This window comes from Cynara cardunculus, assembly GCF_001531365.2.
Source record: "Cynara cardunculus var. scolymus isolate 2C chromosome LG 10, CcrdV1, whole genome shotgun sequence".
Classification (NCBI taxonomy): Eukaryota; Viridiplantae; Streptophyta; class Magnoliopsida; order Asterales; family Asteraceae; genus Cynara; species Cynara cardunculus.
Window position 1 is genome coordinate 1,722,181 of NC_037537.1, and position 17,591 is coordinate 1,739,771.

The 17,591-nt window shown below is 34.3% G+C and overlaps 1 protein-coding gene across 3 annotated transcripts; it reads right to left on the reverse strand.

Moving 5' to 3' along the window:
* Positions 1–3,925: 3,925 nt before the first annotated feature.
* Positions 3,926–14,085, reverse strand: LOC112519286 (probable serine/threonine-protein kinase abkC). 3 transcript variants are annotated; one of them, XM_025127331.1, is made up of 6 exons: positions 13,813–14,074; positions 12,165–12,490; positions 11,158–12,068; positions 8,283–8,543; positions 5,208–5,363; positions 3,926–4,196 (listed from the first exon to the last, which is right to left on the reverse strand). In XM_025127331.1, exons 1-6 carry the CDS (start codon positions 13,818–13,820, stop codon positions 4,077–4,079), a joined length of 1,782 nt encoding a protein of 593 aa, XP_024983099.1. In that variant the 5' UTR covers positions 13,821–14,074; the 3' UTR covers positions 3,926–4,076. The 3 variants fall into 3 exon arrangements, with proteins under 3 accessions (XP_024983099.1, XP_024983100.1, XP_024983098.1); XM_025127332.1 differs by having other exon boundaries at positions 11,158–12,251; positions 12,332–12,490; positions 13,813–14,073; XM_025127330.1 differs by having other exon boundaries at positions 11,158–12,490; positions 13,813–14,085.
* Between the last annotated feature and the right edge of the window lie 3,506 nt (positions 14,086–17,591).

Sequence of the window (17,591 nt, forward strand, 5' to 3'; positions counted from 1 at the left end):
TCCTCACCTTCTTCGTCTCAGGTACCAGCAACCAACAGTAACAGGCCTCGATCTTATCATCACAATCCACAAACTCAATTTGTTTTTCATGTTATTAATTATTAGGTGAAAGCAACTTACAAGAAAAAGGCTTGGGAAACTCATCCAGATCGTTTTCCCCTTTCCCAAAAATCTCTTGCTGAATCCAATTTCAAACTGGTATCCGCTTCCACCATATTTCTGCCTTCCCTCCTTCCACTTTCTCTCTTTATCCTTTTTCTTTCTCTCTCTATTTTGGCGACGAGAGGGTGGGGGAGGGGCTGTGAAGACCGGCAATGTGTTACCTTCACCGTTAGGGCTCAATCGAGATGGAGAAACAGCAGGGGCGAAAACAGAGATGTTAGGGAAAGACGGTGAACAGAAGAACGAACGATCGTGGGGAGGCGATGGTGACCGGCGATGGCGATGGCGACCGGCGATGGCGATGGCGACCGGCGATGGCAATGGCGACCGGTGATGGCAACCGGCGATGGCGGCGTACGTGAAGAGAGGGGTTGGGAAGAAGGGGTGGGAAGGGTAAACTTGGAAAAATAGATGTCTGAATGGTTTAGTGAACATTTGGATGCAAAATGGTTAAGAGGGTTATGTAACCAATAAGAGGCTTGATTTTTTTTGCCAAACACTCCTTATCTCTTACCGATTAAGAGGTTGACTCTTAATGTCACCATTAAGAGCCAAACAAACAGCCCCTTAGGCTATATTGGGTGTCTAGACAGTATAAGACAGGACAGGAAAGAACAATTGTTTAACGTTTGACAAGACAGAATAAGTAAACTGACTTACCCTTGATGGGTGGTTTATATATTTTGAATAATTTATGTAATTTATTAAATTATAATAAAATATAGTTTTTTATATTAAAATATATCATTAGAAAGTTTTTGTCAAAACAATTAAAATGACACCAAAATAAAAGGTTTATTATGTAGTTTCCAATTTTTATATCATCTCTTTTCTACATTATTTTTTTATTAATATATAGTAAATTACATAAATTAATAATAATATAGAAACCGTAAAAAATAATCTTTTGATGACAGTAAAATGAAGTCTAAAAGACATAAAATTTAATAAATAAAATTTAATGAATGATTAAAATGTAAAAATGAGACATTTTATGTTTTCAAAGAGAATTAAGTTTTACTTTGAGGTTATAACTTATATTGGTAAGTCTGTTCCACCATCTTTCATGAGGTAAAGGTGGAACATGCACGTTCCTTGTTCCACATAAAAGTCATGTTAAATGTGGAACAAATATTTCTATTTTACTTTATCATGTCCAGTATACCAAACGCATTCTTAATGTCTTCCTCGTAATCCCAATTAATTTGATTAATTTTTAGTTCAATTTTTTCAAGGTACACAAGTACAATGTGTTATCTATACCATACTAAAAGAGAGAGAGTTACATTTCTCTTGAAATTTTTAAAAGGTTCGGGTTTTTATGTTAAATGTATAAACTTTTAAGGCTTACACAACCTTTTCCGTTGAAAATCAAATCATTTTTAATTTCCAAGTTACATTTTATACCCTTACAATTAGTTATTTAATTTACTTTAAATCCATTACTTTTTCATTTTTTATTTTACATACTTATCATATTAACATAAATAATTGTATATGAACTAAAATGCATTAAAATACGTTTCTTATTTTATTATGCCACGATAACCGTCTCGTCAATATGAATATTTTTTAGATTTAATCGTACTATTAAAAATCATGAATACATACGAATTAATTTGTTTCATACTTCTTACTTTTTCATTTTAGCCATTTATCATATTAAAAATACATAATCATAGATAAATTAAAATACATTAAAAATGTGTTTTTTTTTTTTTTGTTACAAATTACAACATTATAATTTTGGATGATTTTGATTGCTTATTATCACACAAAACTAGAGGTGAGCAAAGAAATGAGTCGGGTCGGGTTGGGCCCCAAACCAGAAAACCCGGTCGAATTTTGGGGGGTTAATGGAACCCTAAACCCGCAAATGTTAGATAAACCCCATGGGTATCGGGTTAGTTCGGGTCTTGGGCCCCAATTTTTTTTCCTATTTTCCAGCTTCTTGTCTTGTCTTGTCTATTCTAGATTTCCAGATTTTTTAGCTTCCAGTTGAAATCTAAGTATTTAGAACACAAATCTAAGTATCTAAGCGAGTAACAAAATGATCAAATGACTTCTTAATTCTTTAATTTTTATAACAAAATGTCAGTACCGAACTAACGGAGGGGTCATGTGGTGATATCGTCTCTCGTTGACCGAGGTCGAAGTTCGATTGAGGAAGTCAGGAGAGACGTTGTCGTCGATTTGGAAATTAGGCTACGTTTAGTTAAAACTTAAAAGGAAAAATATAATATATATAAATATTGGGTCGTCGGACGGGTCGGGGGGGAAAGTAGGATACCCCACCCGATCCTACTTACCCGAAGAAAATATCGGTCATCGGGTTTAAGGGCCGGACTTTCAGTAGTTTATCAGGTGAGGTTGGATCGAGTACTCCGGGTATTGCTAACCCCTATAGAAAACATTTTACAAATTTTGAGCATGCAGAAGTTCATGATTGTTATTTTGGATCTTATTAAAGACTAAACCAAACAAAACAATCAAATATATTTCAGTTGTATGATGACTTTTTCTCTATTATTACAAGGTCTGAATGTAGAAAATATCATACCAATATTCAAATTTATGCTTATAAATATTGACATCTATTGTAAAGGTCTTGCTTTGAAAAACAATCAGTATTCATCATGTTCTTATATATACATACATATCTACTGTAAACCTATTTTTTTTAACTGTTCTACAACTGTTGCTTTATTTTTCTTTTTCTAAAAGAGCTATATAAGTAGTGTTTTTTTTATAGAAAAACATTATTTATATGACTTGATTCCCATTTTATAAAAAAAAAAAGTACTTTCATTTTACCGTAGATATCATTATGCTTTTTTGAGAAACATTTTTTTAAACATATTCTCATTGTTCGATGCAATGCTAACATCTGAGAAAACGTGAAGATAATTTCTCTACTAATGAACCACAAACTTCATCTTCAAAATTATAGTAGCAACCAAGAATAAAATTCTCAACCACAAGGGTGGTGCCTGATTGGTTTAAGCTTGGCTCCAAAGGTCAAAAGTACCAGGAGGTCCCAGATTTAAATCCAATGAGGAATAAAAATCTTCTTGTGGTTACGGAGGTTCAAATGTAGTGATTCCGGGCTATTTGCAAAGCAGGTGGTCGTTCTGGAATTAGTCGGCTCGCATAGCGGGTTGGATATCCAGATTAACAAAAAAAAAAGAATAAAATTCTCAACTTATATTATATTCGTCAATTAAAAAACTTTAAAATTAACCACAATCATTTTACCCATGGTGTCTAGGCCAACTTGCTAGCTCCTTAATTTAGTCTCAAGAGTCTTGGAAAAATAAAAACTGATGACTATGAGGAAAATTCTCATAACATCATCTATTGAACATTTTCACACAAAAAAAACATGTTTTTTACAACCTTGACATTAATTTGTTTTTTATTCCCTCACATTCAACATAAAAAAGTAAAATGGATCAAGATATATATTTTATCTGGTAAAAACCTCTTTGTACCATATATCTATTCAAAATTTACACTCAGCTACATTGTATGGGTATACAACTAGCATCAGGATGGACAAAAAAAAGTAAAAAACGAGACATGATTGACATTCTATGTTCTCGGCTTTAGATCGAGATGCAGACAACAACATCACACGGGTGCCTTACTAGTTTCTTCGAAAAACTAGGTTAACCGAAAATTGTAACCAATAAAAACCGACCTGTCATAACAGTTTTAAGGGTCAAAATGTAAGTTTTGAAGAATCTTTGAAGCAATGTGCATAGAGATGAAGATTTTTTTCACTACATTTATAGTTATATATTGAATTCAAACATGGTCCCTTTCATAAAGAATGTCACATTCTTTATATCTTATAAAAACTCAACACCTAAAATACAAAAACATGTATAAAAACGTAGCGGTTTACAAAACTTTTATGGGGCCATTAAGCCTTCGATTGTGTAGGTTAGCGACTTCGCCCAGTCTTCTTTCAGCAACAACGTTTGAAGCGTGTGCATAACATCGTAATCTGGGTCAAGCTTCCGTTGCCAACCCTGTTTGTAAGAACCAATCGTAAACTAAGACCAAGACTAGTGAAATTTAAACCATTCATCAAAGAGCGAATCCGAACATGATATACAACCAATGAATGCAATCGTAATTATGCTATGTGATTACTGATCCTAAATAGAACAAAGTGTTGCTTTACTTTTTGGGCAAATTGCATGAAAATGCAACGTACTTTGGTCTAATCCCTATTTTATGTAACAGTTTATGGTACCTCAGTTATGACGTCTCAAACATTAGGCAACGGTTTTACATCTGAGATTGCATAAAAATGCAACATACTTTAGTCCAAGTGTTTTGAGATATCACATCCGAGATACCAAAATGAAAGTTGTGAAAGTACATTACATTTAATAAGTACTAGACTAGAGTACATTGCATTTTCATGCAATTTACCCTTAATTTTTTGTTAAATAGAAGGTTGGTCAAGAGTTGAAGTTGTATTTTTACCAAAAGACCACCCACAGAAGCAGCAGAATACCTTTAATCCCTACCTCAAAAGAATGCGTACTACACAACCTCCCACCCCCTGCGGGGGTAAAGAATGACCTCCCGAGTTTTGACAGGTTTGTTTAAATGCATGGCCCTCCAACAGATTTTGAGGCATTCTTCAGTTGAATAGAGTTGTTCTTAATCTTGTCAGAAGGCCATGCATTTAATTAAAAGGGTTGGGTTCCGGTGAGAATGAAAGTTACGGTGAGAAGGGATCTCCACCCTTCGATCAATCCTAAATGAACAGATTCACTAGATTAATACTAATGAGAACCACTACATCAGTTCCCTTCTAAAGCGCATTCATGGGTTGTTTTTGGGATTAAAAGTGATCAAGGGTCCAAATCCCTTCTTACACTTCTCAACTTAACTCCTATTCTCACACGATTCTTCGTCTTAATTAAAATTGGTCAGAAGATTATTCTCCTAAATAACCCACCACATTTTCGGTTCATATCCATATTATGGTCAAGCTTTATAGAAAAGATAATTACAGAAAGGGTTACCTCAAGAACCAGAGTTGTAACCATCACAGTGCAGACATTTCCATCCACATTGACTCTATGACGCCTCACTTGCTCTAGCACTTGATGCATGCAATCAGCAGGATGGACAATGTCCCCCTCTGGAGTACCCCAGAAATCGAAAGACTCTGTCACTTCCTGTTAACCCGAAACATGCACAAAAACACATAAGAAATACAGACAAATGAAAATGTGCCTTCATACATTCGTCTTAAGCCAAAAAAAACGAGAGAATGAAAAACAAATGATACAAGACATCTTTAGCATTTGATTGGAAAGAAAACAGAAAGTTAGAATCCTATCTTACAGCAGTACGAATTGGAAATGTTTTGAATGAACTAAGAATTTGTATGCATTTACATCTTGCCTTCTATTTAACCAATTATCTAATTGGCAAAATGCTGTTGGGTGGTGGTCTCGCTTACGTGGTCAAATCAATACAGGAAACCTATCATGCAAGAACCTATGTATGTGTTTTTCATATAATCACTTAAAGCATACTTTACGTACAAATACTTAAATTGCTTTTTTAATCAATATTTTTGTTTAATAAAAACTTCTATATTAATTACATTTTTTATTATTTTATATCAAAAAATCAAACATTTCCGACTACGGATATAACTGTATTATAAGTGCATCAGCTACGAGGATATGAATGGTCGCAATTGGATGGATATATCCATTTACAGCCATTTATAGCCTTGAGAAATGTGATAACCGAGTTTGGGGTTATAAAGTTTGGGGTGGATTTTTATTGTTGGTTATAAGTTGAGGGGTTGCTTTGGAAATATGCTTAAAATATCTTAAAATTCTCAGTCTCTTTTTTTAAAATACATATATATATATATATATATATATATATATATATGTATATATATATATGTATATATATATATATGTATGTATATATATATATGTATATATATATAGGGGCCTAATCAAATGAGAACTAATTAGTTTGTGGTAACTTTGAGAACCAATATTAACCACAAATCAATAGATAAATTAGGAAATTTATAGTTTTGACAATTTTGAATTAAAATATTAATGCAAGGATATTTTTGGTATTTTTAAACTTTCATCCCTCCTCTCTTCTCTCTCCGGCCACCGTCCGCCGGTGATACTACAATGGTATCACAATGCATCATATATGTGCTTGGGTATCACATTGATGTCGTTTGTGTGGTCAATCGAAGATGTAACACAGTGATATCACTATGCATCTTATATATGATTATGTATCACAATGTATCTTTTGTTTAACAGAGTCAATATTTTTAGGTATCACAGTGGTATCATAGTGGTATCACTGGAGGACGGTGGCCGGAGAACGGTGGCCGAAGAGAGAAGAGAGGAGAGATGAGAGTTTTAAAATACCAAAAATATCCTTGCATTAAGATTTTAATTTAAAATTACCAAATTTATAAATTTCCTAATTTATCTATTGATTTGTGGTTAATATTGGTTCTCACAGTTACCACAAACAACTCAGTTCTCCCTTGAATAGACCCCTATATATGTATATGTATATATATATATATATATATGTATATGATTTTATCCTATTTGGTTTTGTCTTCTGGAGGAGAAAAAGAATGTGAGGGAGAAAGGTTGGTGTGTTTTCTTAGTTTCTGGATTCAATAAAACAGAAGAGAAAGAGGAAGAAATTGTTACAAGATTATCTAATTATTTGATTTCTGTTTAAGGTCTTCAATCTACTATGTTTACAAGGTAAGTTTTATTATTTTTTTGATTAACCTGGATGTCCAACCCGCTATGCGAGCCGACTAATCTCAGGGCGTCCACCTGCTTTGCAGATAGCTCGGAGTCACCTCATTTGAAGCTCCGTGGCCACAAGGGGATTTTTATTCCTCCTTGGATTTGAACCTGGGACATCTAGGTACTTTTGACCTTTGAAGCCAAGCTCAAACCAATCAGGCACCACCCTTGTGGTTAGGTGAGTTTTATTATAAAAGCATCATTTAATTGTTTTTGGTGAAGAAATTGTATGATTTCATACTTGAGATTTGAAGGTGATTATATGCTAGTATTTAGCATAAATTTTGTGTTTTGATACGTTATTATCATCTGTTTGTAATAAGGGTGACATAATCACGAGTTGGGTATATTGGATAATACGGGTGGCATAATCTGGAGTTGAGTATATTTTGTAACAAGTGTGGCATAATCATGAGCTGGTTATATTGGTATAAGGGAGGCATAATCAATTTCTGGAAATGATGATATTTGATCATGGAGTGTTATCGCATGTGAGTGATGCGATGAGTTGATTATATCACATCAGTATGATGCGATGAATTGAGAATAAGCAGATTATGATGCGACAACTATGTTCATCGCATTAGTTGGATTCGACAAAATATAATCATTTAAATATTAAATGCGACAAGTTGATGTATTTTGAGTTTGATGCGACAAATTATTGATTATGTTGTTCGATGCGATAAAATGGAGTTATCTCATCGTTAGGATGCGATAAAAGGACTGCTAAATTAAATCATATTTTATGATATCTTTGACGAAGGATTTTCTAAAAAGATGTTTTGGTGAATTCTACCCTGTAATGGCAATTAAGAAGGGATTTCTCACTAGACCTCAAGGTCTAACCCTCATTTGTATTTCAAAATGTGCGTTACAGGCCAGGTGATAAAGGGAAGGAAAAGTTGTGAAGATTGTATATTTGCTTGCATGGGAGATTGTGAAACTGTGTTTTCTCTTGTGTTGATTATTTGTTGTACTATGTTACGTGGAAATTTTTGGTAGCTACTTGTGTATTGTAGCTTTTGTATATATTTGGGACCGAATATGTAAAGTTATATTTCTTGATATATGAAAATATATGTTTATATGCAAATGTGAAATTGGGGTGTTACAAGAAAGTATAGTCTAATCATATCAATGATCAAGGGTTGTTTCTTCCGGCTAAATGGTGGCTTATGCCCCAATATGAAGACATTTCAAGGTAGCATAAAGAAAGCTCCAAGCATAATTAATGCTACATAAAGAATTATCATAATTAAAGATTAATATTACCTTGATGAAGGCCTGAGGATTAGGACAATTCTGTTGTTTTGATAGCCTCAGTGTGCACTCTGCTGCAGTGCGTCCATCTCGACGAGCAACAGCCTTAAAAAATTCCAACAAATTCACTCTATCACTCTTTGAAAGTTCAGCAGTCATGCCTACATCAAGGAATATGACATGAGGCTTCGATTTGAAGATCCCTTTACGAGATGACTTGCTCCGAACAAGGATATTTCCAGGATGCATGTCAGCATGAATGAAGTTATCAACCTAGATAAAGAGAAATAAATTCTTAATGAGCAAGAGTATGTTTTTTGTGCATTAGGATGTTGTACAATATATGTAGTTTAAATTATGTTTTTGTTTTCAATGCATTCTTGTGCATTAAGATGGGTACGTTAGAAGTTCATCTGTTTGATCTTATGCTCCTAGAGTTAGCCCATCTTTTTTTTCATCAAGGGATCATACAGTTACATCCCTTGAAATTTGTTCGCTTTTGTGCAAAAAATCAATACACTGCCTTTCTTGTGCATTAAGGTGTTGTACCATAGAAGCAATTTCAATGAATGCTGTCCGTGTGCTCACTCATCAAGTAGTGTTATATCCTTTTTGTGCATTCAGTTGTTTCCATGCTCCACAAACAAGGTAATGTGGTCTTTGTCCACCAACAGTTTGTAACACAGAAGCATCCAGTTATTGTAATAATTGTTTCCATGCTCACCATGCATACAGCGTTATCGAGTGAATCCATAAAAGCAAGTCCTATTGTTTTGGACATTGTGTGGAAATCAAAATTGTGTTATTTTGCCTTAAAAAAAGCTAATATTTTCACCAAAACTCAAGTTACTCTACACATTATCAACCGAAAGAACTCAATTTATTATAACGTTATTAGCTTGGGTTGAATATAGGTTGGGTTTACATAAAAACTCAATTAAACACATCTACGTTGTCACATGTAGAAAGAAGTTATCTACTTTCTGAACCATCCTTCATAGCAAACAAACCACAGTTCTTGTGGAACACCAAAAGAACATTAAATTTTGCTCTAATATTTATTTTGGACAAAAGGTTCCAAGTAAGATGTTTCATTTTGCATTTACATTTCCACAATATGTCCCAAAGTGGCCCATTTTTACAAACTACCATGATCTTTTGGCATTTTCACAAAAGTGATGGTTAATTTGCAATGAAAGCCCAAGTTGACGTTCAAAAAGCCAATCACTCCTACAAGCCTAATCAAACACCAAACTCGAGTAGATGTGATTACCACACAAATTTAACGTATGACAACAGCAAGGTTGTTGAAAAATAACCACTTGGGTTGTGGTGCACCAGCTGCTTAGGGGGATGTAGTGGAAATCTCATCTTCCCCGAGTTTGAATCCAGGCGTTGTCAAAGCCCTTGTGGCCATGTAGGGGGATGTAGTGGAAATCTCATCTTTCCCGAGTTCGAATCCGGGCGTTGTCAAAGCCCTTGTGGCNGTGGCCATGTAGGGGGATGTAGTGGAAATCTCATCTTTCCCGAGTTCGAATCCGGGCGTTGTCAAAGCCCTTGTGGCCATGTAGGGGGATGTAGTAGAAATCTATCTTCCCTGAGTTCAAATCTAGGTGCTGCCAAAGCCCTTGTGGCCATGGAGGTTCATGCTCACACGGGGGATTAGTTGGTGTAAGTTGGTCCGGATACCCACAGTTACCCAAAAAGAAAGTTGTTGAAAAATTAAAATAGAACTTAATTTATTTAAAGTGAATATGATTTTCCGAGCAATGATTTTTCCCTATTGCTGCAAATAAACCATAATTCTTGAGAAAATGCAAAAAGAACATTACCTTTGCACGATGAGTAATTTGGAAAAAAGGAGCCAGGTAAAATGTTTATTTTTGCATTCACATTCCCATAATTTGTCCAGAATCACTCATTCATGTACATGGAAGTGTTTTTGGCTTTTCTGCAAGAAAGATGTTTGTTTGCAACACAGACCAAAAACAATGGTTTGAAAAGCTAATCACTCCTATAAAAAGTGTAATCTAACATCAAATTTGAGTTGGTGCAGGGACTATCACACAATAAAACTTATGAAAGCCACAAGCTCATTGAAAAGTATAATCGATTTGAAGTTATCATTATGTCATTGCATCAGCACAAAGCAGCAAAAATGGTATACAACTGAAACAGTAAATCTCATTTGGTAGAAGCCTTAAAGGAACGAGTAATTAAGTTATCGAACCATTATATTTTCCTTTTCATTGCAAACAAACCATTGTTCCAGGAAAGATGCAAAAAAAAAAAGCTGACCTTTTGCAAGTAATGTATGGTGATACAAAGGTGCCAATCATAATGGCTTTTTTTGCATTTACATTGATACAATTTATCCAACACCACTTGTTCTTGCAAACTCTGGTATTTTTTTTGGCATTATGACAAGATCAATATGCATTTAGGAGTGAAAGAACTTCCAAACATCATACTTTATTTTTTGTTGCAAACAAACCATCATTCTTGTGAAAATACAAAAAGGGGCACCAAATTTCCAAGAATGAATGATTCTGGACAAAAGATTACAAACAAGATGGTTTTCTTACGTTTCCACAAGTATCCAAAACTGGCTCATTCTTCCAAAATGTGTTTTCCTTTCTACATTTTACCAAGAGCAATGATTTGTCAACAAAAGCAAAGAACAATGATTCATAAAGTCAATCGCTCAATGATTTAGTGATTACCAGACACATTAAACTTATGGCACCATGTTCTTCATACAGAAAACAGTATCAATTCAAAGTATATATCACAGATTATCGCGCAAGGTAGCAATGAGGTCAAATAACAAAATATGGCAAGTCCTGATAGTAAGAGGTAGAAGCATTAAGGGAACTGAAGATGTTACCAGCAGCATTTTCAAAAGCGCATGAGTCCCAATGTGAGCAAGAGAACTCTTAAGTCGGACATGTCCTTCGAGCTCATCAACATAGCGTGCCACACTTTCTCCATGTTCAAAGGTTTCTACCAAAACCGCAGGGTGAACAAGCGGATATACAGGTTTCGGGAATGAAACATCTCTCCAACTGCGGAAGTTATATATAAATCTACTCAAATGAGCAGCTTCCCGTGCAAGATCAACTTGGGACATCATAAAAACTGCAAACTGTTGTACACTTTCATCCAATCTCAACCAATTAAGTGTAGGAATGAATTTAGAGATCTTTGCAACTACATTAATAATCTCAAAATCTCTTCTAATTGATTCACCCACCCCAGGATGTCTAACTTTAACTGCAACTAATAAAGGCTTGTTACGCTTGCCACGGTATCTATACTTCAAAGAAGCTCGATGGATTTGTGCAATACTTCCTGATGCCACAGGCACCTCCTCAAAATCATCAAAAATTTCAGAAATTTTACGACCAAAAGCCTTCTCAACTGTCTTTTTTGTGTAAGCAAAGCTATGTTCAGGAGCCTTGCTGTGAAGCTTAGAGAGCTCAGTGCACAAGTCTGTAGGAAAAAGGTCTGGCCGTGTGGCTGCCCATTGGCCCCACTTTATGAATGCAGGACCTGCTATTTCCAGAGTACGACGTACTAGCTGAAGCCACGTTTGTCTAGACGAGGCCCCAAAATACTCTGCAAATGGAGCCATCGCCATACTGGGTGAGAACAAAATTGCCAAATAAACAGCTCTGAACAGCAATACTAGACCTTCAAATACCGAAAGTAATGATGAAACTAAGAATGCATGTCCATTTTCAGCACGCATGTACAGAGTATTTCTTGGCTGAAGATAATCAAGGTTTGACCCTGCATCTGCCAACACCATATTGCCACATGTCAAGGCAAATATACCAGGAAGAACAACGTATGATCGGCTTAAAGCCAAACTAAATGCTTGAGCAATCCTACTTATGCCAGAAATTTGCCCATTCCGATACGAACTATCTGAAAGCCTCTTCCAAGCAATTTGGGCATGATGTGTCATCGTGTTATTGGCTGGGATAACAGAATAGTTTTTAGAAAAACTGTTCTTGCTAAAACAACATTTGGCTTTACATGCCAAGACGGAAGCAAACCCTCTATTCGAGAACATGCTTTGAGAGTGTATCCTGAATCTGGAACAGTATAAACCAAATCTGACGATTGACCCATGCTTCCCATCTTCTGAATGAACTCCCCAGTTGCTTGTTCTGATTAATTGTGCTGTTCTCTTAATATTTCTGATCGCCAAGAGCCTGTTTTTACAATAAATGAGTTGGTTTTGAAACAAACGGATGCAAAAGAATCATGAAAAAGTAGAAATGAGAAGAATCAGAGTTTCAGGAATCACTCTTCAAATGCTAGATATCTTCAGTTTAACACGTTAGACGTTTGGCATCTCCCCAAAATGCCCAAAGGAGAAAATATTCCAAAAATAAGATGTCTCTATATTGAACTATAAATGAAGTACGATGGCCTGTATGTAGGGCTAATTAGACAATAACAAAACCTTGTTCACATGTGAGGCATAACAAATACAAATACGAAACAAAATTAAATAAATTAAAATTTAAAAATAAACTAATGGCAGCTTTATATTTTTAAGACCCATTTCAGATGTCACATTTATCAATTAAATTAGAGTTCATGCCCCATAAGATGCCCCATCTAAAGTGCTAGATCCAAAATCATGCGTAAAACGCATCAGTTCTCTAACCTAACCGTTCATCTGAAAACAGATATCCAACACCAAGCACAAGTCAATTCACTCTTGCTCCATGCTTCCACCCCACCCCTTTGTCCAGAGAGTAAATAATTTTTTTCTAATTTGAACCCCAGTCCATACAAAAATCAGACTACAATCTTTGACATTATTTCCCTTAATTTACCTGCATAAAGCTATAATTTTGTAGAAGGATCCTCACTCATTCCAATCCCTTAGCTTAACAATGCATTCTATGACCATCCAATCAGTTTATAATTAAAGAATTATGATCCTACATCATATGAAGATTGATAATTAGTTCTAGCTTCTAATAAGAAAATGTCTCCTTGTAATTCTCTAGCTTACAGTTACAGGTTGGAAGCTCACAAGTAATTGAACAGTATTTGCAGAATAGAAAACCCATAAAGTAAAATAATATGTTATTTTGTAGGCAAAAGATAGTTACTGCATGGTATGGTTACAGAGTGATTGACAACCTAAACCATAGTCTTAAACAAACCACCTAACCATAGTTATTATGAAAATGTCAAAACAAAAAAAGAACATCACAGGTTGCATGACCTGGGCAAGTTTTGACAGATTGTGGAGATCTAATTCACTCGACTCTTACAAATCCTAGCTTTTTTTAACAACGAAAAGCCAAGACCACTCTAGCGTTACATAAATTCAAACTTTCAAGGTCAACAATTCCTTCCAAAATCTCCAAGTGTTAAACCTAAGCACTCATCATACCCATGAAATTACATCAGTCATTCATTCAACAAAAATTCGGTGGAACAAAAAGGCATAAACCTATAAACCTAACACAATGCAAGCATATAAGGAGTTTGAGATAGAAAAAAGAATTTGAACCTTGACATAGCGAGAAGAGAGAGGTGTTTGGTTAGGGATTGAATCTAATTTGCAAATCGCAAGCATTTTCTACAAATACGAACCGTGATTCCACCGCTATAGATCATCAGAATGAAAAAACCGATTCAAGATTCGTTGGCCACCATATATGCATATACATATATGAATGATCGTGGTGAAAGGTCGAGCTGATTGAAAACTATGGCGGCGTTTTGGAGAAATGGAGGAGGGTTGGAACCTGAGGTTTGTAGACTTTTTCTTTGTTTGTTAATGTTCATACACTCGCCCCAAATTATAGATGTCTTGTTTGTAAAGAAAATCTCGTGGAGAACAATGCATGTACGTGTACAGACGTGATGCATCAACGTACAACTTACTAAAGCATCGAGTCACTTTCATATTAAATCATTCCGAAGGAACGTTTACTTCAGACAGAAGAATGAAAATAGATATGAAAATAAAAATAACTGAGAAAATATGAATGAATTTGTATTCCCAAAGTTTAACCTGAAATGAAAATTTGGGCGTATAAAAGACATAATCATTTCTTTTTATTTTATTTCCATTAAAAACTGCTTAATATTTCTTATCAAACACCCATGAATGTATATTTATATATTGTTATATCTATACTATCTTATAAACCAGATTTATTAAAGGTCTTAAAAACAATTTTTAATGCACAAAGTCTTAAAAACAACTCATAATGCATTAAGTACTACTACTTTATGCATTCAGTCTTAAAATCTCTTAATCTACAATTAAAATAACACATAGTATAGGTTACCAATGCACGTTATTACTTTTTCATTTCATGTTCTCAATATACTATTACTTCATCCTCTCATACCTCTATTTCTTCTCCTCATCCCCCAATGTGAGATTCAAACTGATATTCAGCATGAGTTATTAAAAGTTCTCCCATTCAATTGCTCTAGAAGTCTCGGTCTCGTCTCGATCTCTTGATTCTTTGTTATTGGTGTAAATGGAACACATTTGTGGAGTCATTTAAATATGTTGGATTTTAAACTGTCATACAATTTTTTTAATCGATAGACTGTAATTGAAATCATAACTCTTATTTATTCAAATTGTATTAATATGTAAAGAACAAATGTAACTTATATCATCGTTAGATCTTCTCTAACAAAACCAAAGAAACTTCAAAATCGTTAAAATTCAAGGCTCCCGCCGCATTGCACGGGTACACAACTAGGATTTAAAAAAAAAAGTGAATTATATAAAAGCATTTTTAATAGTGGTGTTTATAGATTGAGTTAATTGAATTGAAGACAATTGAACAGCTTAACCTAATATGGATGGTTTGAAAATTTTCAACTCAGTCAACCCAAACAAAAGTGTAACCCAACCTAACCCACTCTGGTTGGTGGTTTTGTTTAAAAAAAAGTAAAATCAACATCGGGAACATAAAAATAAAGGAAACTTTCTTTTGAGATATGATCAATCATTAACGAGAATATACGAGTTTATCAAATATTTAGTTATTATATATAACTTTCCAATAATGTCCACTTATGAGTTTCATTGCTCGTTGTTGTCGAGTCGTTTTTGGTGACTTATACATATTAAAGAGAAATACAAATATTTTTAGAGGAACCGCTAAAACTTTTATCGGGTTGGTGGTTGGTCAGGTTACTTTAGGCCTAACCCTGTTTCAACCTAATAGATTTCGTTTGTCCTAATTTTGTATGAATTATATGGCGGGTAACCTCGGGTTGATTCTTTTAGGTTTTTTCAGGTTGGGTTAGTCGGGTTGATCGGTTTTTTGAGCTCCCCTAATCTTCAATGCAAGGCTCTTATTAGAAAAAAAAAATGTAATAGCTTATAAGAACTGCCATTGTGGAGAGGTTCTTATAAAAACCCTATGCTCTTAGTTGTTTGAACAAGAACCTTGGTTTTACTATTAAGTTTGTGAGAAGTGGCATTTTTCTTGTTTTTTTATTTTATTTTCTTAACTTTATCTATACTATATTATAAAGTATTTGACAAAAACTCTTAAAAATTACTTTTTTATGCGTAAAGTACTGTTTATTAATGCATATTACTTAAAACTCAAGATTACAAGTAGATTGTGTGTAGGTACAACTTATTAAAGTTTCATATCTGAATTCGTGTAACTAACTGCAGATTAACATAATCAAATACAGGATAAACGTCTCATTTTAAATATACAAAATCTAAAATATAATTAAGATAATCATTAAGTTCTTAAAGAATACTTATTATCGTCATTATAAAATGTTATATTATTAAACCAAAAATAAATTATTTCGTTATTAAACTTAAATTAAATTATAATAAAAAAATAAATTAAAGAAATTACATATAAAAAATTAGAACTTTTAAATAGTTGATTTGATTAAATTGATATTTTTTTTTTTCAAATTTTTATGATATCTTCAAATTTATATTTTATTCAAAAATAAAATCATTATTGTTTTCTTAAAAACACATAAAATATTATTATAACATCGACAGAGACAAATAATAAAATAAAACATTAAAATCGAAATATGTCTCGCTGCATTGCGCGAGTACTCTTTTAGTAATTATTAGTAATGTTAATATAATAATTAGTGATGTTGAAATAATCAACATGGTCCACAAAAAGGAGGTTTTTATAAGAACCACCATTGTAGACCTTCAAGAGATCTCTTTAATTTCCGTGGTTCTTGACCAAAATGGCCTTTTGGAAAAAAAAAATACAAAAATAATCCTAAAATACATATTTTTCAAACGCAACACCCTCTCCTCCTTCATCCCATTCCGACGCATAATGGCTCACCAAAATGACAAAAATCTAAAAACGTTGCATTCAATTTGACAATAGAATTGACGATGGTGATTGATTTGACAAGACTCGACAAGCTGACGTGAGTCAGCGTCGGTTGTTAGCCAGTTATGCGCCTGACAGGGAGGACCGAGCACCTCGACACGTAAGGCCCCATCCAGGCACCCCTCACATGACCTTCCTTTTTTTCATTTCTAACAAATTTGGTCACTTCCCAACACCACTTTGACTCCTACTTTGTTTTTTTTTCTACTTCAAACCCTTTATATATGTATATATCTCTGATTTTTATTTACCATCACTAATATGTTCTAATCCGGTACGAGGTTTTGGTTGAGGTTTGTGGCAGTTAGTTAACGAGGTGGTAGATTATATTCAATAAACTCAAAAAGCGGTCGTGTTGTTACCAATGCACTTAACATTTTCAGGTTTGATCAATTATTTAGCGATAAAATTAAACTTACAAGATTTACCGGATCGTGTTAAGTTAACATATAAATCTCTGTCATCTGGTGCGATTGTTGAGTTGTTTGACACCGACGATGTGAGATATTTTCTAGCTATTGATGTGGAAATTTCATCATAAGCCCTTAAATTGTATGTATGCGATTGTGGTGATGAAAGTAATTTACTGAACCCAAGGTAAAAGATTGTTTCAATCACTGTGTATGGGTCGGGCTACTCCTAGTATATAATTCCACTCGTTCCATATGAGTTGAACCAAAGGCAAGAGACAGTTCCACTAACTCCATATGAGTCGGGTCACGGCCAATACATACGGCCCACTCATTCCATACCAACTGTTCCAAAAATGATGAGGTAGCTCTGAGTACTCCATATCAGTCATACCAAACTCAGTATCAACCGTTTCAAGCTCTATATGAAGCGTACGAATCTCAATATCACCAATTTCAAAGCCAGGAGACGTATGAAACTCCATATCAGTCGTATGAAAAATCGTCCGACG

Excerpts from the sequence above, each read along its gene's own strand:
- LOC112519286 (XM_025127330.1), bottom strand. Across the intron at positions 5,364-8,282 it reads ATCCTCAGGCCTTCATCAAG|GAAGTGACAGAGTCTTTCGA; the intron begins GTAATATTAATC and ends TCGGGTTAACAG. Across the intron at positions 4,197-5,207 it reads TTACAACTCTGGTTCTTGAG|GGTTGGCAACGGAAGCTTGA; the intron begins GTAACCCTTTCT and ends TCTTACAAACAG.